Source organism: Elephantulus edwardii, unplaced genomic scaffold, assembly GCF_000299155.1.
Source record: "Elephantulus edwardii isolate Elephantulus edwardi_28Jun2011 unplaced genomic scaffold, EleEdw1.0 scaffold00118, whole genome shotgun sequence".
In the NCBI taxonomy this organism is placed as follows: Eukaryota; Metazoa; Chordata; class Mammalia; order Macroscelidea; family Macroscelididae; genus Elephantulus; species Elephantulus edwardii.
Genome location: NW_006399868.1, coordinates 8,684,765 through 8,710,470, shown reverse-complemented (window position 1 = coordinate 8,710,470; position 25,706 = coordinate 8,684,765). Strand labels below are relative to the sequence as shown.

At 46.2% G+C, this 25,706-nt stretch overlaps 2 protein-coding genes and 1 pseudogene across 2 annotated transcripts; all 3 read right to left on the bottom strand.

Annotated features, from left to right (window-relative positions):
* Window positions 1-5,895: 5,895 nt before the first annotated feature.
* LOC102847750 (suppressor of cytokine signaling 6-like) lies at window positions 5,896-7,470 on the bottom strand. Its single transcript, XM_006892746.1, has one exon. It carries the CDS (start codon window positions 7,468-7,470, stop codon window positions 5,896-5,898), a length of 1,575 nt encoding a protein of 524 aa, XP_006892808.1.
* A 4,285-nt stretch (window positions 7,471-11,755) lies between these two features.
* LOC102860406 (thioredoxin-related transmembrane protein 1-like) lies at window positions 11,756-12,592 on the bottom strand. The gene has a single exon (XM_006892765.1). The coding sequence runs from the start codon at window positions 12,590-12,592 to the stop codon at window positions 11,756-11,758; it is 837 nt and encodes a 278-aa protein (XP_006892827.1).
* Window positions 12,593-16,754: 4,162 nt separating this feature from the next.
* On the bottom strand, window positions 16,755-25,342 carry LOC102859998 (annotated as a pseudogene).
* Between the last annotated feature and the right edge of the window lie 364 nt (window positions 25,343-25,706).

Sequence of the window (25,706 nt, the reverse complement as noted above, 5' to 3'; positions counted from 1 at the left end):
AGAAAGAATACACATGCAAACAAATATATGTAGAGACGTGAGGTGATGACATCCATCTCCAGCCATGACCAATCCTTTTATCCCATGAGGCATCCTTCCAAATGCACTTATCCTAACACACGGAAGAGAGGAATGGCATTTCAGGTGTGTGGGACTCAAGGGGCTGCACTCTCCAGGACTCAGTCTCCCCATTTACTCTGCTCCCCCTGAGCTCTGGTGACCTCTAGTTGTATAAACTGCAGCTCAGAGGAAGGGAGTCCAAGCTGAGCATGGAAGCTCTGTTGGGTAAGGAGATAGAGGCCAACATTTGGAAATACGAAAGGAACTTGAAGGTCTAAATCCTCAAAAGTCAAAGAGAAAGAGATCAAAAAGGTATCCATAAATGAATGGAGGGTTACCACAAACTTTCAGTTTGTTTTAAAACAAAAAAATGTTTTTAAGTGTAATAATATATGAAGCAAGTCTCAGCAGCCATAGGAATCTGATACAGTGATCAGAGAAGCAATTTGATGAACACACAATAATTTAATTTGCCAAGAGAGGTCAAACTGGAGGAGTAAAGGCGGTATCCTGAGCTTAGAAAGAGAAACTTCAACAATGTCTGCAGTTAAGTCTTGTGCTACAGAAAATAAAATACAACAACCCCTAGAGTCAATTGGTTCTATAGACACTCTTCTATCAAGCCTTAACCTGGACAAGACAAACATCTGAATCTGCTGAATTGCGACCACGGTTCTCATTGAGTTTGAGAGAGGACAAAGGACATTGTCCTAAGATCAGGTTCAGCAGGTCTACATGTCAGGATCACAGACAGGACTACAGAAGCAGGGAAAAGGACTGTGACTGAGATATAAATGCAGGTTTAAAAAGGTTACAGTGCAACCAGAAAGGGTCCTTGGCTTGGCCCAAAGCAAACACGAACACGCCAGGTTCACGAAGAGCTAAGAGCTTAACCTTACAGCAGTGACAGGTCACATGTCACTGTACTGCAAAGAGTCTGCATGGCCTCAAGTTATTGCTTCCGGGTTACTTATACCACATACCAGGCAACTCACAGACCCCGACGGACGGCCTGAAAACTTGCCTGGTCTTGCACTAGCCTTACAATATCAGCTGTGCTCAAGTCCAGTGTGCAGCCTCACAGCCAACCCATCTCACAGAGGGTCTTCCTCTCGTTTGCTGATGTCCTTTTCCAAGGCCAGGCCCCACTTAAAAACATGCCACAAGGATCAGATTGCTTAGACACACAATTATACCTAGAAATAGTTTAAAACAAGTATCTGCACAAGCAGGCTATAAATCGTGACTTCACAGCACGGGCTCGGAATGCACCTGTTTACATAATCTTTGCAAGAGTCACCTACAGTCTCGGATGTGATTCTCGGTACCTCTGGGCTTCCAGGGCCTGAACCCAGGGAACTTCTGCAGTGGAGAAGGGGGATGGGAGGCTCATGTTCAGATGCTAGCCCTTCTCTCAACAGGACGGCTATTTCTGGTAAATCATTCCGGACATGCCCAGGCACATTCACCAGTTCTCTGGAATACTTTCTGTCTGGGAGAAAACTGCCCCTCCCTGGGCTTGCCTGGACTTCAGGCATGGCTGCATTGCAGGTATAATGCTTAAAGGCCACCAAGCATTGGAGAAGGAACATAAAGAACTTCAATGGCCTCTGAACTAACGTCAAGACTCCAAGTGCAGTTAGGCCTTCTGTTGCAGGCCGTAGGGCTTCTGTTGTAGGCTGTAGTCTTCCACATGCCCAGCACTTAAAGCTCTCATCCAGTTTTAGAAGGATTAATATTTGCCCATCCTATCTTCCAAGAAAACAAAACCAGAAACCCACTTGCTCCTCTTTGGAGGAAGGTGATAATATGCTAATGAAAACCAGAGTCCTGATGATACAGTGCTGAAGCATCAGCTGCTAACCAAAAGGTCAGTGGTTTGAAGGCACCAGGTGCCCGCACGAGGAATGATGTGTGACACGCCACTTCCCTGAAGAGTTCCCGAGTCACTCTCCATTGGGGTATTAAATAGACAAGACAGACTTTGTGAACGAAACTTTTATTTACACTGTATCTAGAAGCAGATACATAAATTCTTATACAATTAACTTTCAAAAAATGTGCAAGAAATTACTATAATTTGTTTACAAACCAAAACATGTATTAAATCAATGGACTTTGGATCATTCTGCGGTATTCTCAGTACAAATGGTACACACCTGATTTGAGACGTACAGAAAAAGTGTAAAGTATAGCAATCTGGATCGCAAGTGTAAATTTCATGGCACTCCAACAGGACTATAAAATGTCTTTAACCCAACACACATAGTTATTACAAAATTCTATAAGAATTCTCATCTCTGGATGGAGAGTTTAGAACACGTTCAGAAACAGCAACAACCAAGTTATGACCGATTAATAAAAAGGATGTGTATAAAAAACCTTTGCAGGATTAAAAAAGTATTAAAAGAAACTTTTTTTTAAAATTATCAGAGTACCAAGACTTCTAGAATTTTGAAGTTACTTAATGGAACTGGTGGTTGTTATTACAGTATTCAACAAAAGCCTCCTTTGCTGGTAGTGTGTGTTCATTTCCAAATTTAAGAATTCACATTTGATGAAAAACAATTAGGATTTCAAAGGGAAGGATATAATTTCAATCAAAGAACCACCTCTCTCCTCTAAGAGTGTGAAATGTACAATCATTAACAGTGGTATTTCTGAAAGCATTAAGAGAAATGCGTAGACTTGCTGAGACTCTGAATGTAACCCCGTGATATTTTCCTTACCCTGGTGCATTAATACTGGTTCAGAAATGAGAACAGATCCTATTTTCTTTACTATATTCCAGTAACGAAGCTGTCTGGATATTGCTGAAGAGCTACGTGGTTGTTCTGGGCAGGTCGTTTCCTTTAAAACTATATTTCTCTTTAATGATCAATTCCTAGGATAAATCATTTTGATCTTCTAACACTTCAGATTATTGCACCAAATAGAAAGAAGATAGCTTTCCTTACACAGTGAGAGATTTTATTCAAGTACTGTCTAGAGCCTTTGTATTGTCTATTTTAAAAAAAATAAAACCATTACAGAATACGCATAATACACTGTCTGCTCTGGGTCTGCCTGATTGTAGCTTCTGCTCTCCATGGGGTTTTGTGGAAGGAAAAAAAAAAAGAAAAATTTCCGGCACGAACAATGAATCTATTTCCAGCTCTCCTGTTTTCTGGAGCTCAGACTTTAGAAGTAGGTATTTCAGAATCATAGTATCCTCGTGCCATCTATTCAACAGGATTCAAAACTTAACTCTATTTCCATCTGCATCTTATCACAGCATGGAGAACGTGCCCTCCTGCCCCTCCCACATGGACCAGGCCCCTCTGGCATCCTCCGAACCAATCCTTCGCACTGTGGCGCGATCTATGCCAAGTGGATCTTGCGCTAAATGTGGCAATGCCCCTTTCTGGTTTTAAATTAACTTCCTGGCAAATTCTTTGATTTTTATGGATATGAGAACCTAACTGTTTCACATTGGATCATAAAAGGGCATATTAAAATGTTCTATTACGGGTGTACCAAAAGCTGGCTTTTTAAATTAGAACAGCATCAAGACTTGCCCATCCCCTCGGACGCACAAAACACTTTAAAAACATCTAGATGAAAACCGGAAGGATTTTGATCCCAAGTGGCTCAAGGGTGGACACACAGCATCATGAGAAAAATGTGGGGAACAGGCTATGACCACGTGATCAACTGGGGTTCAGGGTGGCCCAAAGATCTCTGTGCACCATGACTTCACAAAGAGAACATGTAGATGCTTCTAGAAACATGGAGAAGCCATGTCAACACTTATTATTAATATACAGCGACTGACAATGCCTGCCATCTAATATAGATGCACAGGGATTTTTAACTCACCCTAGATATACTTTAAATTGTTTAAAAATAAATAGTCTTGCAAAAAAAAATAGCTTAAATGTCTTGCATTAATTTGATAACAAGTTTACAACTCTGTAATAGTTCTTCATCCAAATAGCTTATAGTGAACATTTATATTATTACAGTATTCTCCATATCCCATCTTACTGGGGGGAAACATCAGAAAGTGAAAGTGGAGTCTTCATAGCAAGGTACAATCAAGAGTCCACCCAAAGTAAGTACCTCCCCACCTCTGTGCAGTCAAAAGAAAACAGTGCCACCACCCATGGCATCGTGGCACTTTCCTGATACTATCTCACTTCTGACCCAGAAAGCAACAAAGAGGAGGGGAAAGAATTGGGGATACAGACCGGCTTGAATGGCAAAGCCATTATATTTGGTCCGAAACCCTTGTCCTTGTGTTTAAAGGGCGGGTGTTGATAAGAAAATGCCAAGTGACAGAGGAGGAAACATCTGAAATGGAAATATTTTCCTCTAAACCTATGTAACTGGAAACCTTTTTTTTTTATAGAGAACAATCCCAAAACGCTACGAAACAGTGCGGGCAAAGGAAAACAACTGGAAGAAGAAAAAAAAACCCAAACACCAAAAACAACAACACACAATGAAGCCAAAACCAGAAAATGAACCACTGGCTTAACTCCACTTCCACCACTGGAACAACTAAGATCGTTCAGTAAAGACCCCGTGTTACTCATGACTTAGCTAGTTTAAAAAGAGAATCTTTTTAAATGGCAGCCTCTCATGTTAAGCAGGTATCTGATGTGGTTTGGGTATTTTTCTTGCATCTTGCTCAACAAGTTCTATAATTTTTTCAGTTAGAGTCATTTAATTAAGAGTGGGGCTAAGTGGGACTGAATGTAGCACATTTCAAATCTTTACTACATAAAAGAATACCGTAAATTCAACTTTAAGACAATGCTTGCTTTTAAAAAATATCCAACTCAATCCAAAATTGTAGACACCTTAATGGTGCGAGAAAACCCAGTTTGTTTATGAAGATCGGTTGTGTAAGTTTAGTCAAACCCAGGAACAACTTTAGAAATCATAGATACAACACTTTACCAAAGAGAAGAACAGAACAGGCGTGCCCACAAAACTGCTACCACAGGAAACTACGATCAGCTCACATTTCTTCAATAACAGGTCTCGTTCCACAGGTCTTTAGATGTACACCAACTTGTACCAGAATCCAAAGACAGAAAAGGCAACAATTTCTACATCGGTGGAATATGTTTCTTGAAGAATTTTTCATGTAAGGCCATTTTTTTTTTTTAGTAGACAAACCACAAGGTGCAAATGAGGGTGACAGAAACACTCAACTTTTTACAACAAAAGGAGGAAAAAAAGTAAGTACAACCTGAAAAATAATTTAGAAATGAGCATTTAGAGAGACTCTCTGGCTTCTAAAAGGATGTTGATTCAGAGTCCTCGATCAATGTTCCTCCTAAGAGTTGGGACTACAAACTCACATTTGGTGTACGTGCAAATTCCATGTTTCATCACCTGGGGATGCCTGTCAATACCACCTTTTAAAAAAGGGCCATTTATTAGGAGACAATGATTTTCATTCTATTCATCTGCATTCAACTTCACTTAGGATTCAACACACATGAAATGTGCTTTTAATGCATAAAAATCACAGTGGATAGCAGCAAAGGATGTGGAGGGGAAGGGGAGCATTAGGGCAATCTGATCATTCACATTGTGATTATTCTGCAAATTGGGGAAAGTCATTCGCACTCCTAAAACCCCCAAACTTCCCTTTAGAAAGAACCAAAGTCAACCCAAGGGGCCTCCCACACCTACCCCACCCTGGGCCGGCCACTGACTCGACACAAAAAACAAATCAGTATGGCAACAACAGATGGACAGTGACAAGGGTCTGTAAACGGTATTTCGACGTCTCTAATTCTCTCTGGTTCCCAAAGTGCAAGAGCGGGGTCCCCGGCTCTGTCAGTAGTGCTTCTCCTGGAGATAATCCTTCATCTTGTTGGGCAAAGGCAGTTTCTGGATCAGGTCTATCCTGGTGTACTGGCGGATGACGAAGCGGCACAGGTACTGCAGCGAGCGCACCTGCATGAACCGCGACACCGGGTTGGTCAGCCGCACCGGGTAGGTGGCCGAGCCGGGCAGGCGCGAGCGCGAGTAGCAGAAGGCGCCGTTCTCCGAGTCCCTGATGGAGTGTTCGATCAGCTCCACGATGGACACATGGCCCTCCACGTCCGGCTGCTCGTAGAAGCTGAAGCGCCCGTTCGAGTGCTCGATCCGCGTGTGCAGGGTTTTCCCGTGAGAGCGGAAGCTCAGGCTGAGTAGGTAGCGGTCGTCCGAGCTGTCCCGCACCAGGAACGAGCCGTCGGGCACATTGGCCAGCTTGCCCTCGGCCTCCCAGCGCGTGATGGGCCCCCAGTACCAGCCCTGCTTGGCCAGCTTCTTGAGCTCCTCCGTGAGGCTGGTCACCACCATGGGCCCGCTGCTCTGCACCGAGTCGTAGACCCGGGCCACACCGGGGGCGGAGGTGGGGTCGAACGTCAAGTGGCAGCGCACGCTCTCGGCCACGTGCACGTCGGGGCCTGGCAGCCCCGCGAAGTTCCTTTGGCTCGGGTGGCTCTGCGCGGGAGGTAGCAGGGGGGATAGCGGGGGCGCGTCCTCGGGGCGCACGCGGGGGCTCTGCAGCAGGACGCCCGCAGGTCCGAGCAGCAGTCCACTGGCCGGGGACGCACCAGGGGTGCCGTCGTGCTCTGCGCCCAGGCCCGGCTCATCGCCGGGGAAGGCGCCAGGGCCCGGCCCCGCAGAAACCTCCATGGGCGAGGAGCCGTCTGGACAGCAGCTGCGGGAGCTCTCCAGCGGGTACATCCCCTCGTCCAAAGGCACGGTGTACTGGATGTAGTCCGGGGGCACCAGGCCCAGGACCACAGGCACATGCTCGTCCAGCGGCAGCCGCAGGTCCCCGGGCGCATCCCCGGCGTGCAGCGTGGCGGGCTCGGGGCAGGCCGGTTCCGGCTGCAGCTCGCGGAGGTCCTTGCGCACGCCGTTGAGCGCGGGCCCGGGGCTGGCAGCGTGCACCAGCGCCTTGACGCGCACCTCCACCTTGATGCACGTCTCTTCCGAGGCCGTGGGCCGCAAAGGCCAGGGCGTGGGGCTGTAGTGGTGGCTGCGAAGGGACGTGGAGCGCATGGGCCGCGGGGCGCGCGCGTCCTTGAAGGCCAGGGGCGCGGAGGCCGAGGAGAAGGTGTCCTCGTCTGCACCCGCCGGCGCTGCGCCCTTGCCACGCTTCTGCTTGGCCGACAGGCGCCGCTTGAGCGTGCCCATCAGGCTCTCGCCCTTGGCGCGCGCCTTGCTGCCTTTGTCGTCTTCGCCACCCAGGTCGCAGCTGGCCATGTCCTTGCCGTAGCAGCTGCCAAACAGGGAGTCATCCTTGCCGAAGTCGCCAGGGAGGGAGGGCGGCTGCACCACCATGAAGTCGCTGTCGTCTTTGCTTTTGTTCAGGTTGAAGGACTTCCGGATGGTCTTCAGGCTGATCTTCTTCATTCTGGCTGCTCGGTGGCCCGGGGGTCACGCGCGCTCTGGGATGCGGGCCCTGCGCACGGGGAGGGACAGCGACGCAGCAACCACGGCCTCTGCCCGCCTCACCGAGCCTCTGGAGCCATTTTCTGGAAGGGGAAGAAAAGTCACATTAGAAGGTCTTTCCGCACAAGCTTAAGTTTATGCAGTTTTCATCTTTTCGCTTCTGAACATCTAAGCACTTGGAACTTCAGTTCTCCCCGGCAAAGGAACTTCTTCTTTTTTTTTTTTTTTATGATATACATAAAACCATCAATTTTATTCCAGAATACATTATCTTAATGTGAATAAAATGCTTTTGTATGCACATACTGCCAATATATTTAAAAGCAAAGGAACTTCTTGACTACTGTTTTTCAATAGAGCTGTGACCTGTTGCCCACTGACTAATGAACGCTCACTTACCTATTCAGTCTGTATGCTGGGCACATCACTGCAGAAGGCGGACTCTATGAAGAACGTGGCATCAGAATTGGAGGAAGACTCGTCAACAGCCTGCATTACGCAGATGGCACAAGCCTTGCTCAGGAAACTGAGGACTTGATGCACTTACTGAAAATCAAAGACTATAATTTTCCTTGTATGGCTTACATCTCAACATCAAGAAAACAAAATCCTCAACACTGGGCCAAGAGGCAATATCACGGTAGAAGGGGAAATAACCGAAATTGTCAACAGTTTCGTCTTACTGGGATATATAATCAAGATCCTTGGCACCAACACTCAAGAAATCAACAGACACTGGGCAAATCTGCAGTCAGAGGTCTCTCCAAAGTACAGAGGAGCAATGATGTCAGTTTGAAGACATCAAGGTTAAATCACTTGCTATGTGTCGAGAGCTGAACGATGAATAAGGAGGACAACAGAATTGATGCGTCTGAGTTGTGGTGGAGAAGAGCACTGCATATGCCATGGACAGCCAAAAGGTCAATCAACTACATCAAATAAAGTGTCACCCGGTACTCCTCAGAGGCAAAGATGGAGACGCTTCATCTCATTCAACTCCTTATCTACTGGGCCCAAGTGGGGAAGGAGGACTATGTAAAAGATGGCGCGGGCATGTGGTCATCTACCTGAAAGAAAGAGTAAGTCAGATTCCACACTCCTACCATCAGCAAAAACAGATTAGAGAGAGACATAAGATCTACATAAAGAAACACCGTTTTGTTAGAACAAAGCCTAGAACATCTCTATGTCTTTGAGAGAGGGACACATTTCTTAAACAAGGCCCAGGAAGCATGAATCATGCTTCAGCTCCAACACACCAAAGTGAAGGGGGAAAAAAATCTCTACCAATTGGCTGGCCCATTTCTCCCGTGACATCAAGGAAAGCATGACCACCTACATGTCCCAGAACCCCCGCCCCGAGGGAGACGGTGCAAGCACAACCCTTCTTAGCAACAGAAACTGCATTTATCTGCCTTAACAGGCTCCAAACCGTGGCCTGATCAAACCTTCCTGTGTTAAGTGTTAATTTTCTGGCTCATTAACAATGAACCTAATTTTGTCCCCCCAAATATGGAGGCACCAGCTCACCCCGGGAGGAAGAAGACTTAATCACCAGCAGCCGTAAAACTAAAGGATGTGAGCAGAGAAGACAGCAATGCTTGTATTATCCCCAGCAAGAGGGACAGGCAAAGACCCGACTGATGACCAAACCGTGCGTGGCCCAGCTGCAGGCCTCATACTGTGTCGGCACTAACTTGAGTCTCGGGTGGTGAATGCATCCAAATCAAGCAACTTCAACAAACTAAAGAGTCCATCCTGGTCTGCACTAGCATACATCTACATTACAGACAGACATTCACAACCACTGTGATACACCCACAGTGGGGATACAGTGACAGAGTGGGAATACACCGGCAGAGTGGGGAATACACCCGCGGAGGAGGGATACAACCGCAGAGTGTGGATACACCCGTGGAGTGGGGATACACCCGCGAAGTGTGAAGCTAGGGTTTCCACCTGGAGCAGTGAGGAGAGAAGAGAGTTAACAACATGAGACAAGGAGTCCGAGGACCAAGAGACAACGTCCACTCCCACCTCCACCGCCCTGAGACCCAGTTATACTACTGCTGACCGCTCTGACAGGGGACTCAGTGCAGTCCTGGACAAAGGGAGGAAACAATGTGGAACAAACTCCAAACCCACCCATGGCTGGGCTTCCTGGTCTGCTGAGAGAACGGTGGATCTCCTAGGAGTGGGGCCTTACACCCTGGAACTGAACGCAGGGCCGTGGCTCAACTGTCAGCCAAACGAAAAACAAGCCTCTAAGGTAAATACCACCATGAGGAAGGTATGCACTTCAGGGACAACCACCACAGATTTAAACAGGAGACTTGCTTGCAACAAACTCCGCTCTTGATAACTAGCGTTTGTCAGAGCAGAACTGCTCCATGGGGCTTCCATGCTGGATTTTCAGGACATCAAGAGTACTAGAACCTTCTTCCATGGTGCTCTGAGCAGAACCAAACCCTCAATCTTTCAGTTACTGGTGAGTGTCTGACCTGCACCACTCAAGAAACCCAGCAGCTCTCTACCTGACCAGAGTTCTGCTGATGCAGTTTCTAGAAAAATCCTGCTGCTGGCCCAAAGGCCAAGCCTCTCTGGTGGTTCAAATCCACCCTATTTCTCCACAGGAGAAAAATGGACAATCTCCTTGAGCAATTCACACCCTCATAAACCTAATCCATCGAGGGTCAGCTAGGAGTCGGTTCCAACTCGACGGCATTGAGAGATCATCACTCCTTTTTCCAACTACCAATCTGTATCTAGCTCAACAAGAAGATGGTAAAAGCTGTGAACCATGCATAAGGCAGAAACCTGGCAGAGAAAGAAAACTCAAATATTTTCCACAAAACACGTAACAAATTCTATACTCTGTCATAGACGGAAAACCTGCAAGATGTGGAAAAACAAGGCAGTCCATTGAGCTTGGCTTCCCAAAGGCTTCACTGCATGAAGAAATAAGTCCTCAGCATTAGAAACTATAAAAAAGTTATATTAAGCCATATGGTCTTTTATCTCTTCCTTTCATCTTCTGGGCCAAGATTAAGCTGAAATTTTTAAGAGTATGTTTTTCTATTTGCACTTCCAAAAATACAAGCCATCTTTTTCACAGGGCCGCCATCTGTCCCAAGCACAAGGAAATGTTAGAGATGGTTTTGCTGCCTTCCTAATTGTAAAGTGGTAAGTTTACACATATCCCTGGAAATGCACACGAGGGTTCGGAGGAAAAGGTTCGAGGCACGCACACGCTGGCCATCTGGGAGGAAGAGGAAGCTTCCGAAAACCTCACCAAATCTTATTTAAAGGAATGACTTGAGGTCGTCATTAACATCTAATGAAAAAACTCAGAGAACCAACATTAAACAACTACTTAGAGCCTTCAACGAACAAAGCTCTTTTTAAGATCTCTATTTTACCAACAAGCAAACAGCTTTAGAAGACATTAACATTTTCCCAAATATTTCCAAAATAATTCACTACCAAGAAGTGGCAGCTCACAACTGTGGACCAGCTACTGGGGGTAGCACCCACAGCCTTGCTCTGCGTCCTGCTGTCCTGCCTGGGCTGGTGGTCAGCACTGCCAGTGCCGTAAGGCTGAATACGATTCTCAGCGACCCTATAAACACACCCAGTGACCCTCCGCACAGACTGAAGCCATGCCCAGTGCTGGGCCATCCCCCAATCTCGGTCATGCTCAAGCGCATGTCACAGTCACCATGTAACCCATCCCCAGGAGTGAATGCCTCACTTTCACTGACCAAAGGGTTAGCACACTTTGGTTACCACACTTTGTAGTCAGAGGACCCTTTTAAAAGTTTAAAAATGACTGAGGACCCCCCCAAAAAAGTGTTCCCCATGTGCGTTGTATGTATTGAAATTCAGCAGGGGAAAAAAAAGCAGAAAATGTAAAAATATTTCATTATTAATGGATTTTAAGAAAATGGTATTAAACTTATGTTACCATAAATAGCATTTTTTTTAAATAAACATACTCAAATTTTATTGCTTGGCACCAGATTTTTCAAAGATCAAAGAATTGTTTAACCACCATGCTGTTTATAAATTGTTATTTCAAACATCTTTATCTAGTGCTATTTTTATTTTCTGAAGGTAGACTGTTCAATCTAATGACAATCTAGATGGAACCCTGCAGTGTACAGTCACAGTTCACTCTGAACAAAAAGAAATTATTAATCTTCTGTTTTTGCCAAAATCATTAATATTAAGACATATGTAAAAATAACTACAATTTATCTGTGGCCAGTGATTGGCCCACAGATCTATGTCTTACGGCGTTCTCTGCTAAATCTTTGTTTGTTTCTTCTGTACTTTCAACTTCTTCTTCTGAAACATCTTCGTCAATTTCTTGTTCTTCCTCCACTTTTTTCAAAAGTTGAGAAGATTCTGGTAATAATTTTTTTGATGGGTATGGTTGTGGTGGCCTGTGCCTTTTTGAAGGACAAAGGCAATCTGCCACAAATATCATACAAAGTCCTAGCAACAGTCCTGAAAACAACGTTGCTAAAGCAAAAACGGTGTATGATCCCCACACAGGGAGTCCAAGGTCTTCAACCAAATAGTTATGACAAGTCCTGATCCACACAGATAGCTGAAAGAGTGCTGACATACTGCTCATCAGAACGGAGCCTGGACCAAACCATGATGAAACGGGTTCAATGCTCTTCCACTCTTTGTCACTTATGAAGTTGATGAAGTCCTTCTTTGTCCTTGGGCCCTGATAACACCTAAATTCACGATCTTTGCAATGATAAATAGTAGGAAGGGCAGTTATTATAAATCGTCCACTCAGTCCTGGCTGCTCTGTGACATCTACTTTTGCAACATTAACCTCAAGATCTTCTCCCCATTCGGCAAAGCTTTCCCATTCTGGTTGAAGATTCTGACAAGCAGGACACCATGGAGCATAAAATTCTATCATCCACTCTCCTTCCAGTAACTCTTTCCAGTTCTCGTCCGTGATGATGCGCACGTCACTCCGCCGCCCCTGGGTCCAAGGAGCCCCTAAAAGCAGTACCACCAGTATCGCCGAGGAAACCGCTAGACTTGTGGAGGGCGCCATGTCAACGGCTAGCCCACCCCGCAGAGGGAAGCGAGGCTCGCGCCTCATAAATAGCATTTTAACAAAAAAGGTATTTTCAAAACAATAAAAATTCTGTGAGGAAAGGACCATTTTAGATTACCGCAAATTTCCCTTCTGACACGCTGTAGCGTCCACATCTGAGGCTTTGACAACTGAGTTCATCTGGCCGCGGGGTCTTTCTGGCCACAGAGTCTTTCTGGCCACGGGGTCCGTCTGGCGGAGGACGCTGCTGTGACTGACAGCAGTGCACCCCGCTTTCCAGACACTGCGTTTGTACCAAGGTGCAGGTCATGGGAACTAGAGTCAAGAAAATCTCAGGTGCCATTTTTTCAACAAGTGCTCCCAGTGGGTCTGTCTCTGTGTCACTCTTTGGTCACTCTTAGAATATTTCAAGCTTGTTCATAATGCAAGATTTCTCACTGAGTAGCTATCCAGCACATACAAAACTTTCATATGCACTAGTGCACTAGGGAGCACTGGTGGCCCGGTGCTAAGAAGCTAAGCTGCAATCTCACAGAAACCAAGTTCTAATCCATTATCTGCTCCATGGGAGAAGGAGGGAGATCTCCTCCTGTGCTATAAAGCCTCTTTGAAACTTGCTCAAGGGTCTGCTGTGGGTGGTTCTAACAGGAAATCAAAATCAAGTCACGTGACTTGCTTTATCCGATGGTCACTGTGGATATCTGGATCCAAACCCACTGTATCTCTCTGGTCTACCCACGTAAAAACACAGACACACTGAGTCGTACCGACACACCTACCACCACCAGATATAAACCTAAGAAACCCTACAGCCACTAAGCAAATTCCAACTCACAGCTCCTCCCATCAGATGTCAAGAGGTACCACCCCACCTCTGACACACAGAGCAGCTATTGGATTTGAACCCCTGACCTTCTGAGTAGCAATGCTGGGGGAAATGGAGTATGGCTTTTTCACGCAATTGTGGAATTCTCCTTTTATACAGTGCACTAACACTCAGCGAAGGAGTCCCGGCGGTGTCGTCCATATGGAGTCGTGCTGTCAACACAAAGGTAGTACTGCTCCTGTGGTTCAAACCCACCAGCCGTTCCTCGGGAGAAAGACGGGCAATCCAGTCCGGTGTGATTTACAGTCCCTGAAAACCCACCAGAGGGTCAGCTATGTGTCAATTCAAACAAGATGGCAATGAATTAGAGTTTGGGGTTGTTTTTTGGGTTTTGGGGGGTTGGTTTGTTTGTTTGTATTTTTAGGAAACTCACCAAGTGTCACTTTCTCCAAGGTCTGTTGTACTGAAGAATCTGAAACCAATTGCAACATTTTTAAACTCTGTAGTTGCACTGTCAACAGAGAGGCAAGGAGTTCAAATCCACTCTCCACCACACAGATGGACTAGCTCCTTTGGTGCAAGGTCAGAGCCTCTGAAAAACCACTGCTGGTCAGTCAGGAGTTGATGCTGACTCAATGGCATGTAACAACAACACATTCTATTCCAATCCACTGGCCTATCTCACACACCGAATCAATCTTTTGCTCACATATGACTGTATGCCAGAGGACACGAGTTATTTCATTACATGATCTCAAACAACCCCATTTGCTAGGACCCTCGGCTCTCCTCAGACGTCTATAAGCATTAGACTCTGCCAAGATCACAGTCATGCATCCAACTTTTCCACAATTCTCCTTTTTGCTTGAAAGCCTGAATTCTATCTTGGCAGCAACATTGTCACTTGTTGTTACTGAAGTGACAGGTTGCTTTAGTCAATGAGAAAGCAATGTACCAAGATCCCAGCTGAACGTTTCCATGCCTCACGGTCACTCTTTCTGGTAAAGTGATGCTGCAGGAGAAAGTCCATCCTGTAACCCAAGCAACGCCTACGGTCTTCCATTCAGGATGCCCTATCTCCTCCATGGTGTGTTGTATAAAGGGCTTTCTAGAAACTTCCATTTCATGACAAAGGCATTTAAAAACATGTGGGTCCCCGGTGAAGAGTGAACGAAATGAACACTCTTCACTGCCCACCAGGGACATTCTGCAGCCCAAGCGGCACCTTCTGTTTTACGACAAGTGAAGGAATCGAGGGAACTGTGACCGATCACCCGTGCTGTCTGGGGTTGCTGTGCTGACTGATGGTAAGGGGCCAGCACCTGTACTCATCACTGCCGTGCATCATTGGTGACAATGTCATCACAAAAGCAGATGATGCTTCAGTACGACCACAGGACACACTGTGACCTTGGGACAAACCCGAAGGGATCCACAGACCACACCACGAGAACCACTGACTCCAATCCACATCAAAAGTCTGCAAGGTGAGCTTACATGCTCATAAATGGTCCTCTGTACCAAAGGTGGTAGTTTTCATTTCTGATCCTTTGCAGGGAACCAACTGCCATGTTCCCCAATCTCGAACTTGCCATTACCAAATGCTCAAGGCGTTACAAGAAGCCTTGTAACAGTGCGGAGTGCGGTGTGCTGCTGACACAAAGATTGGAGGTTCGAATCTATCAGCGGCTCCACAGGAGCAGGATGGAAGGCTCCTCTCTTACAGAGTGACTTACAGCTTCAGAAACCACTTAACTATGCAAAAAACCAAAACGATATATCTTCCATTATCTCTACCAACTAGAACACAAATCATGAGACTCACCACACACACATCACAAAAACTGAACCAACGTCACTGAACAGGATACACCTGCTATTAGCGGTTGGGTGGTGCCGTCAGTCCAAGTAAAGGGAATCCTTGACAGCATCACTCTTTTTTCACTTGTTCTCTCTCTCAAAGGAGGAAAGGCTGACGTTTTCAGACTTCATTTTACCTGGATCCACCACCAAGCATGGCAGCAGCAGCTGTTAAACTTGAAGACATGGTGCACGGTGTCTATCTATGTCAAGGGTTTCTTTATCATACAAGGACGCCCTTCGAAGAAACAAGGATGTCGCTGTAAAGAGCAAGACGTGCCTGGCCTAAGTCATGGTATTTCCAGTGATTTCATATTTATATGAAAATTGAACAATGAAGAAGGAAGCCTGAAGAAGAGATGTCTTTGAATCGTGGTGTTTGAGAAGAGTGTGGAACAGCCACGGACGGACTGATAAAGGGCCAGGTAACCTGTCGCAGCAGAGTGTAGTCCATGCCCCTTAGAAGCAACAGTGATGAGACTCAGTCTCACACACGCTGGGCATGTGGTTTGGGGGACCAGACCTTGGAAAAGGGCATTGCGCTTGGAAAACGTAGAGGACCAGTGAGAGGGCGGGAGACCTTCAAAAAGGATGGCCTGACAGAATGACCACAGCAATGGACTTGAGCACAGCACAACTCTGAGGCGGCCCAGGGCAGTGCACTGGGTCACTATGACCAGAGGACAACTCTACAGCAGTATAGCAACACTTAACACCACCTCCTAACAACAATCTCACAGTGCCTAACTCCACCCCCTAACAACAAACAGGACCTTGGAAAAAGGCCCTTTGCAAATGTGACTGACTTCTAATTCTACTTCTAAGAAATGCCAAGTGGGAAATCCTAGCTGATGCATAACAATGAGAACAGAGAGAATGTCCTTCACAAGGAAGATGAGTTCAGGCAAAGTGTCTGGTCTGAAAAGCCATGGTCCCTTCTGGAGAATGAAGGGTGCTTATGTGGTCACTGTCATTTAAAACAAAAAAGATAAAGTACATGAGAATCTGGTTTTTAGGGGATATGCTTTTTCCCAATTAACAGACAACTACCACTCTTGACAGCCTCTAAAAGACATAGGAGAAAGTTTCAGTGGTTAGGAATTGTACTGCGATCCCAAAGGAACACGGTTCAAATCCATCTGCTTCTCACCAGGAGAAAGATTTCCCCCATGTGACTCAACGCCTTTAAAAACCAGCTGCAGTCTGCTGTGGGTTAATTCCTACTCGACACGACGTAACAGCAACAACAACAACTGCATTTTTAAAAAAGCTAGAGTAACAAGAATAATACGAGACAGAATTGCATGTAAGGAAAAGAAAACAAAAAGGACACATTATGAAAGGTACAATTACAATTAGGACAAAGCTGGCAAAATCTTTGTCTATTCAAGAGAACAACCCTGAAATGTCTCTTCAAGACATGTGCACGAAATAAAAAAGTAAACTACTGTAGGTCCACAATGCACAGCTCATTTAGCTACCGGCTGTATGAGATGCTGTATTTCCAATACATACAGAACTAAACAGTATGTATTTCATTCCACAACTATCTGGAGGGAGGCACTTCTGAGCCACCATGTCTTCAAATTCATCAGCATTAAACTCGCCAAGCCTCACTTCTTGGAGAGATGGATCATCTGGCGTCCAGGGCACTTGAATTTGGCTCTGCAGAAGGCCTCAAACACATGCTCCTTGTTCTGAAGCTTGGTATGGATGGACATAATGACCTGGCCAAGGGACCGTGGCCACTGTACCCTGGGGCTTTCCAAAGGCACCTCTCATTCCTGTCTGGAGCCTGTCAGCCCCAGCACAGGACATCTTGTTGATGCGAATGAATGACAGGGCAAGGATGCGGAGGCATGCTGATGTAAAAACCATCTTTGCCACAACTTTTCACCATGTACTTGTTGTCACAAATACGGGCAGTCTCCAGGACTTCTGAAGAGAGCCGCTCATATCCATCCAAGACCATGTGGCCACAGAGCAAGAACTCACCCACCTCCGCCTTCTTCCGACCCGAGTCAAGGATGCGGATCTTGGCATCAGGGCCACCTCTGCAGAAGCGGGACGCTGAACAGGGTGTGGTTTTACAATCCCAGCAACACCGGGATCTTGGCAGTACTCAGAAGGAAAAGACACTGAATTTTTAAGAGTTAGAAAGGCAACAAGAACAAAAGCAAAGTAAAGAAAAAGATAAAAGCATAAATAAATGAGTCAGAAAAAATAGAGTAAACATGACGTGAGTTAAAGTTTTAGGTAAATAACAGAAAATAAAATGGGCTAGTATAATTTTCTTTAATATAAATATACAAAATTAGAAACAGAAATCACAAATCCATGAGAAGTTGAAATATAGGAATTCTGACAAACTCCAGGAAAAGGAATTTATATTGAAATGTAATGAGTAGCTTTATAATTAAAGCACGTATTATCAAAAATGACATCAGAAAAGGCAGGATCCCAAAGAGATTAACTAGCTAAACAAAATAAAGAAGGAGAAATGTCCAACAGTGAGAAAGGGCTAAGGAACTACCTGACGTGGCTTGGTCTCTCCTCAGGGAGAAAAAAAAAAATCAAGGATATATAAAGACCTAATTCCAATACCCTTGGAACAACCTTGGAGCATGGAGAGAAAAAGAAAAGATGCACATTTGTTCCTAAAATCAAAAGATTAGTGATGCCAAAATTTGATAAAGAAACCCCTTTAAAAAAATTAAACCCACTCATTCTCACTGACATACCAACAGCCCTTGGCAGTAGTCAGAGGACCGCATCCCTGGGATGGTGGTGCACGGGGAGTGGTCAGGGGACACTGACTAGACAGGGAGTCATAGCCCAGGGATGATGGTCCAATTCCACTCATGGAAATTGATGAATGTCATTCATCAGGGTGCAGTGGAGGAAAACCACATGATTACCATAAAAAAAGACCCCAAGCCCACTGTAAACATGGGAACAGACGCACCAGTGTCCATCACACATATAAAGGAGAGTCACTTCAGGCAATGAAGAAATGCTAACAGCAACAAGGATATAAATTCTCAAAACCATTCCATTAGCAACACAAGTATTCACCTAGTGAGCTAAGATACAGTCAGTATATTAGCCAATCAATTAGATAAGAACGAAATACGGACTGAGGAGCTGGGGAGGAGGGGTACTGGCCCGCTGACCAGTCAAAGGCTGCAACATTCAATCCACCCAGATGTGCCTTGGAAAAAGGCCTGGTGGCCCATCACTGAGGACATGAGCCACCTCAAACCCCTGGGGCCGAGCTCTGCCCTGACCCCTGGGGGACCGCCCTGCGTGGGAACTGCTATAACAACTCCTTCAGGTTTGCAGAATGAGTGTGAAGACTGGGAAGGGGCAAACAAAGTGATAGGTAACGGGACAGGTGGGCAGACCAGACTTCACATCTGGAAATGCAGTGTTTCAGAAGAAAAACCAAAGAGGCCAAAGCGACCAGTTATAAAAGCAACATGTAAAAATCACCAGTGGTCTTTTTTTTTTAAAAGGAAATACAGTACAATCAGCAAAAGCTGGAACACATGCCCAGCGGAAACGTGTCAGAGAAGGAAAAAGCAAGTATTTTCCACCAAAAGAGAGAGATACAAAGTTGCTCTCTGTCAAGGACTGAAAACCTGCAAAGCCCTGAGATACAAAGCAGTGCCAGCAAGTCAGCGCCCTCACATGCTCCCCCGTACCATGAAAAACTAGACCCAGGGCCACTGCCTTCCTGTCAATGCCAATTCACAGGGACCCCACAGGACACAGTGAGCCTACACCCCAAGGCTGTACATCTTTTCAGAAGCAGTTCACCCCATCTTTCTCCCTCCGAGCAGCTGACGGGTCTGAACCAGCAGATTTCAGCTGGCAACAAACCATTTAAGCCCTTTTTTGCAGTGGCCACTGATTTATAATTGCTTCAAACACAGGTAATGAAGGTTCAGGAACTATGTGGAAAAGTTTCAAATTCTTTCTAGAGGATACTGATCCGAATGATAGACACATCTGGCTGTTAGACAAAATAATTCAACTGTGTCAAAATATTAACTCAGGATCTCAATTCCCCATCAGCAACGCTGCTGAGAGGCATCATGTGACAAAGTGCTAGTGATGTTAACTGAGATACACAAACAATGATCACAGCCCGACAAAGTATAAAAGACTAAGAAAGGAGAATGGTCCGTCAGACCCGGGGACACACTGACACAGCTCTAAACCCGGTAGAAAAAAGCAACAGGCAGACCGGAGTCAAAACTTCAGCCTGGACACAGATGGAAGAGTGAGGTCTCACTCAGAGGACTTTTCAAACAGAAGAGATACTGAGTAACATCAACATCAATACCACCTCCTGATACATAATATCAATAAATAACAAGAAAGGGAGGCTACGGTTTAGAGAAAATAGGGTTCTTGTGTCTGTTCCTTACTCAACGACTATCTTATTATACAACCTTTCACAGTTAGGACAATACTGGGAAAAAAAAATCAACCAAACACAAAATTAGTATCTTGAAATTGTGTGCATCAAAATCTAGTGATTTTTGTGTCAGAGAGAAATTTATTTGTGTATTTCCCACAAGGAAAGAGTGCTGACAGAATAGCATGTCAAACGTTGGGCTGCTAACTAAAAGGTTAGCGGGTCAAACCCATGAATCACTTCGTGGGAGAAAACAGAGGCCATCATTTGCATAAAGCCTTAGAGCTGTGAAAACCCTGCGGGCAGCTCCACTGTCTCCTAGTGGTTGCTAAGGGTCCCTAAGGTGACCAGAGCTCATCCACAGCTACCCTGTGCCCAAGAATCAACTCAGGCAGGAGACGAGTAGGTTTCTTGTATGGACAGTCGGTGAGCTCAATGTCATTAATGGAAAAAATACTGACCCTCCTAAGAATCTGATAAATGCAGTTAACACTATAGATATTTCTTCACAGGTAAAATCGGTGAGGGTTTTTCTAAACGATAATACTCAATGCTTGAAAGCATTTTTACCTGGTTCTAAAGAGTAATTTGGCCATGAGCAAGCCTCTCACCTCTCTGACCCAACAGCCCTATCTTTATAAGCCTAAATATAAAATCAAAAAGCATAGCAATGTCTCCTGCAACACTACATAGAATAAAAAACACATTTAAAAAGTGAGAAACATCTCAACATCCAACAGTATGAGAACAGTAAACAAAATTCGGGCCTATCTACACAATGGCACTCAAGAGAACCAGTAAAAGTGATATTTATACAGTTATAAATAACATGGGGAAAGGGTCATATTGTTCATTTGTTAAGTGCAAAAAACACAGGAAATGAAAATGATAAGTCAAGTGTGGTCTCAATTATGTGCAAAGAATAGGGAGGAAAACAGACCAGAAAGAATTACAGCAGAAATGGTATCCAGAGCTCAAAAAAAATCTCAGTAAATATTATTTCCAAATAGTCTATAATGAGCAGGCAATGTTTCCACAAGAATAAAATCTGTGATTTTTTCTCTTTTTTTAAATAAGAGAGAATAGCTGCATTAATCCATCATGTTCAGGCAAAATACAAGCCCCTCGCCTTGGTGTTCGTTCGGTGAGAACTTGATTTCCAGCCGGAGAAGTAAACCAATAGGTAAAAATGGTTTGCTTCTTTGCTGTATCACCACATCGGTAAACCACCCTTCTGCTCACCGCTATGCCCGACCCAAAGTAACTTCAAAATCTGACCTTCAATCTTTCTCTCTCTCTCTCTCTCTCTCTGTCTGTGTGTGTAAGAGTCTGGGATCGGCCTTAAATACATGGTTTCACTCTGTGACTGGCCGACAGACAGAATCTGCCCGGCTCCTCAATGACTCTCTCCTCTCCCCACTCGGCTTATAGTCTATGATTAATCATTAAACATGAAGCCAAACCTCCTGCAGGTGAGTTCACTCTAAGTGAGCAAACAATGTCCTCTCTCTCCCGCAGAGCAGCTGCTGGGGTCAAACCGCTGACCATTTAGTTAGCAGTGAAGCGCTTTAACAAAAGCACCTAGAGAGCCCCCCCGACTGCTCATCACTCCCTGCTTCCACCCTCCCCCGCCCCACTCTCCTCCTGGAAACTGCACAATCACACGTGGGCTGCACCCCCTCTGCCTGTGCCCACTTCACTCCCCAGGAGAATGGGCTGGGAAACAACCACCACATGAATGTTGCCCCACCAGGACTGACCCTGGCCCTCAGGGGCACCCCATCACTGCCTGAAGTCTGCCCCCCTCCCCCTCTCCCCTCAAAACTTCCTCTCCTCCCCTTCAGTGTCACTGAGGACCCAAGAAAGGAGAGTGTCATCCACTCCCCAGCAGACCCTGCTATGTCCACTTTCACTGAGTACCTCTGGGGGTGACCAAGCCAGGACCCCACTAACGGTTAGTGCACCCCATCCCCCTTCTCCCTGAGGTTGCTACTTTCCTCACAGAAACAAGCATTATCTTGGCCCCAGGATCCCGCCAGCTGTGACCCCACAAGCTGTGGTCCCCTCTATCTTACCCTTTTTTGCAGCAAACACCTCAGGAGAACTGCGTACACTCAAGGGGTGCGCTTACTCTTCTCCCATCTCCTCAGAAAACCACCCTGGAGAGGAGAGGCCTCCCCCACCACCGGTGCACAGGGACCCTCCTGCCCAGAGCCCCACGGGCCACACACAGCCAACACCATCAGGCGGGGCCTCGTGTGCTCGGTCAGCAGCACAGGACATGCCAAGGCCTCCTGCTCCCACACCACTCTGCTGCCAGGACACCCCCTCCTCTCACCTGGACCTCCTCCTGGGGAGCACACCCCCACCCAGCGCCTGGTCCTCTCCTTCCCACCTGCACGCACAGGCCTCGATGGTCTCACTCACCTCCAGGCTCTCAACAGCCACAGGCCCTCCCCAACCAGCTCTCTGTCTCCCTCTCCAAAACAGGTCCCCAAGAACACAGAAGCGAACCCACTGCCACAAGACCATCCTGACCCACTATGACCAGGAAGGCAGAGCAGAACCCCCTCACTCAAGGCTCTCTGACTTTAGGGAAGGCACATCTTCTCCAGGGCTTTCGAACCACCAACCTCTTGATCAACAGACCAGCTCCTGACACACTGCACTACCACAGTCCATAAGGGAACAGATACCTATAAAATAAAAAGCCCTGCTTTACCAGCTTCAGAGCCTCTGGAAGGGCAAACAGTTACATGTATTTGGCTGCCAAAGCAAGCTAGAGGATCAAGTTCAAGTTCACTCACATGCACCTTGAAAAGAATTTACTTCCGTACACTGAAGCCCTGACCAGATCCACAGCAACTGTGTTTTGGGTTTTAGTCCAGTTTGATCCACGCTCATCCCAAGAGAAATAACCAAGCACTTCCTACAGGTAAAGGAAGCTCTGGTGGCCTCGTGGTAAGATGCAGTGTCATAATCCCAAACGCTGGCAGTTCGAATCTACCAGCTGTGCTGTGGGAGAAAGCTGAGCAATCTCCTCCCGTGAGTTTTACTGCCTTTGAAAACTTGCCGGGGGGGCCAGCTGTGAGTCGGCTCCATCTCCGCTGTACTGAACAGCAACTGGCTGAACATCGATGAGGACGAGGCTATGGCTAACATCCCAAAGACGCTGTGAACCAGTGAAGACACTGAACCAGTGAAGACGTTGAACCAGTGAAGACGCTGAACCAGTGAAGACGCTAACTCTCACAGAGCCAGGAGGGCCCTCTCTCCTGAGTCCATGAGGACAAAGGCACCCACGGTCATGAGCTCTGGGCTGTCCTTCCCAGAACACTCACCAACCAACACGTCCTGAAGGACGCTGACGGTGTCTTCTTCCGAGGCACAGGCCTTCCTCCACCACTTGTCACACCATGTGGCCCTGGTCAGGCCGGCCAGGTGCTCCAAGCTGAGGTCTGTAACTCCTCCAGTTCCAGCGTGGCTTCTGAAACACCTGTGTGCCGATGCATCACTGTCTTTCTGTACATAATGAACTTCCCAGATACTCATTTTGATAGTGATCTAGGGTTTCTATAAGGCAGCTTGGCAGTGTGGTGTGCTACATGCTGGCTGGGCGTGAAAGGTGGCCAGTTCGAATTCATCACCCTGAGCAGTTGCCTGTAAAGATTTCTGGCCTCAGAACCCCAAATCCTCACTGGTTCAAAGCCTTTGTCCTAGATAAAATCATTATTGCACATTAAGCAAATTAGTACAAGTTTTAAGGCCCTAAATGAAATGGGACATGAAAAAAATGGGAAAAGGAATAGTTGGTGGGTTAAAAATATGACAGTAACTTTGGCCTGATGTGAAGACTAATTTGCTATTTGAGTTACAAACTAAATTGGCAGTTTGCTGTGTTTGAGGACACTGTTCTCAGTGGTACAGCCGTCTGTCAGTGTGCTATACTAACCTGGGTTCGGTGTGATACATGCCACTGGTGTGTCAGGGTCACCCATGGTGGGCAGGTTACAGTAAACCGCCCAGGTTAAGACAGACTAGGAAGTGGGACTGGTTATTGCCCAGATGAAGACAGCCTACGAAGCGGGACTGGTCATTCACTTTGTAAATAACAGGCCTCTGAAAACCCTATGAACAGTAGGGGAACGAGGAGAGTTTTAGCAGTGGAGTGGTAGAGCCCAGACTGGAAGTCAGTTGAAATGAGGAAAAACGACAAACATCCTTTAATAACTGGAACATGGAGTGCATGTAGCTTTAACATTGGAGAAGGTGCAGCTAGAAAGCTCTTTGGGGGCAAGAATGTTGAAGGTTCACCTGGTCCTGTTGCTAGGAGGGGCTGTTCCTTTAAGAGGGGCACGGTGCTGTGAAAAGTGGAGGGTCAGCAAAGGAGAGGAAGACCCTCAGCCAGGTGGACTGACATGGTGACTGCCATGGGCTCTTGTGTGTCAGGAAGTGTGAGAATGGCACAGGACAGACAGGGTTCAATTATGTTGTTCAAAGGGTAACTACAAGTCATACTCGACCCGACAGCACCTCACAATAACAACAACTTGATAGTCTCCACGCACGCAAGGCTGTGATCTCGGGGGACTATGGCCCACTGGATCAGCTCTGACGTAATTACACCACCTCACCTACTGCAGGGTCTACCTACAGAACGAGAAGTCACTCTGATTTCATCGCCAGTCCGTGGAAAAAGGCATCACTCCTGGAAAACGAGGTCAGCCACACAAAGGCCAACCCTCCAGGAGACGGGAGTGACACAGTGACTTTAACAAAGGGCCTGAGGTCAGCGGGGATGAGAACACAGCGGCAGGACAAGCCACAGCTCGGAGCTGATGTTCACAGTGGCCGAGTCGTAGACGACCGATGACACCTAACAACAAGGACAACAGAAGGAGGGGGAGGAAACACTACCAACGCAGCAGCATCCACGGTTTACCTCACACAATTACAGCTGACACCAACGCATGAAGAAAACATCTTCATGTTTTAATAAATGTGAGTTTCTTTAATAATACAAAGTCTCCAAAGAAAGCAAAGAAGGAATAGTATGTCCCTTCCTAGCGGACATATTACACTGCCTGGTGGGTAAAACCCTTCCATGATTTCTGAACAATCAGACGCAACTCAGATGGGTCTCTGGGCTGGCACATTTGCGGTTTTTATTCTGGGGCAGGGCTCTTGAAGGGAACAGCACTATGATGCTGTTCCTTCTTAGCTTGCACTCCTTTCAAGATGTCATTTGTTTATGCATAAAAATATCTTAAATATATTTAATTTCTAAAGCATTTTTTTAAGCTCCTGACAAGCAAAATGCACATAAAAAATAAGTGGAAAGTTCTACGACTGCTCTGCCTGATCCCCTAGCTGTTAGCCCTCACAAAGCTCCAATTTAAAAAGCAGTTTGTCAGTTATTCAAATAGCGGCTTACAGGACTGAGAACTGCCGCACTGGGCTTCCAGGGCTGCAACTGTGTGAACACAGACTGCCTCCTCTTCCGCACTGTGGAGCAGGTGGGAGTTTGAACCACTGACCTTTCAGCTAGTGGCTGAGTGCTGAACCGTGGAGCTAGCAGAGCTCCTTTTTGATTCTGGCACATAAACCTTCTGCGTGAGGCACGGGGTTTCCGTCCCATTCACCTCCTCCTAGCTTTTGTAAAGCTTGACCAAATTAACAAGGGTTTCTAAGAAGCAGATTTTGAATACAAAACAGAATACACACGTACCTGACGGAACCCACACGTACCTGACGGAACCCACACGTACTGGACGGAACCCACACGTACCTGATGGAACCCTCATGTACCTGACGGAACCCACACGTACCAGAAAGTGAAGAGCAAAGGCAAAGCCCCTTCACTAGTCATTAGCCCAAAGAAGGGATGGCTGGGAGCGATGATTACTAAAATTAATAACACAACAATCTCACAAAATGGAAAAGAGCACTGTTATCACTGAAAAAAAAAATGACCATTTAATTGTCAAAAGCGTCACTCATTA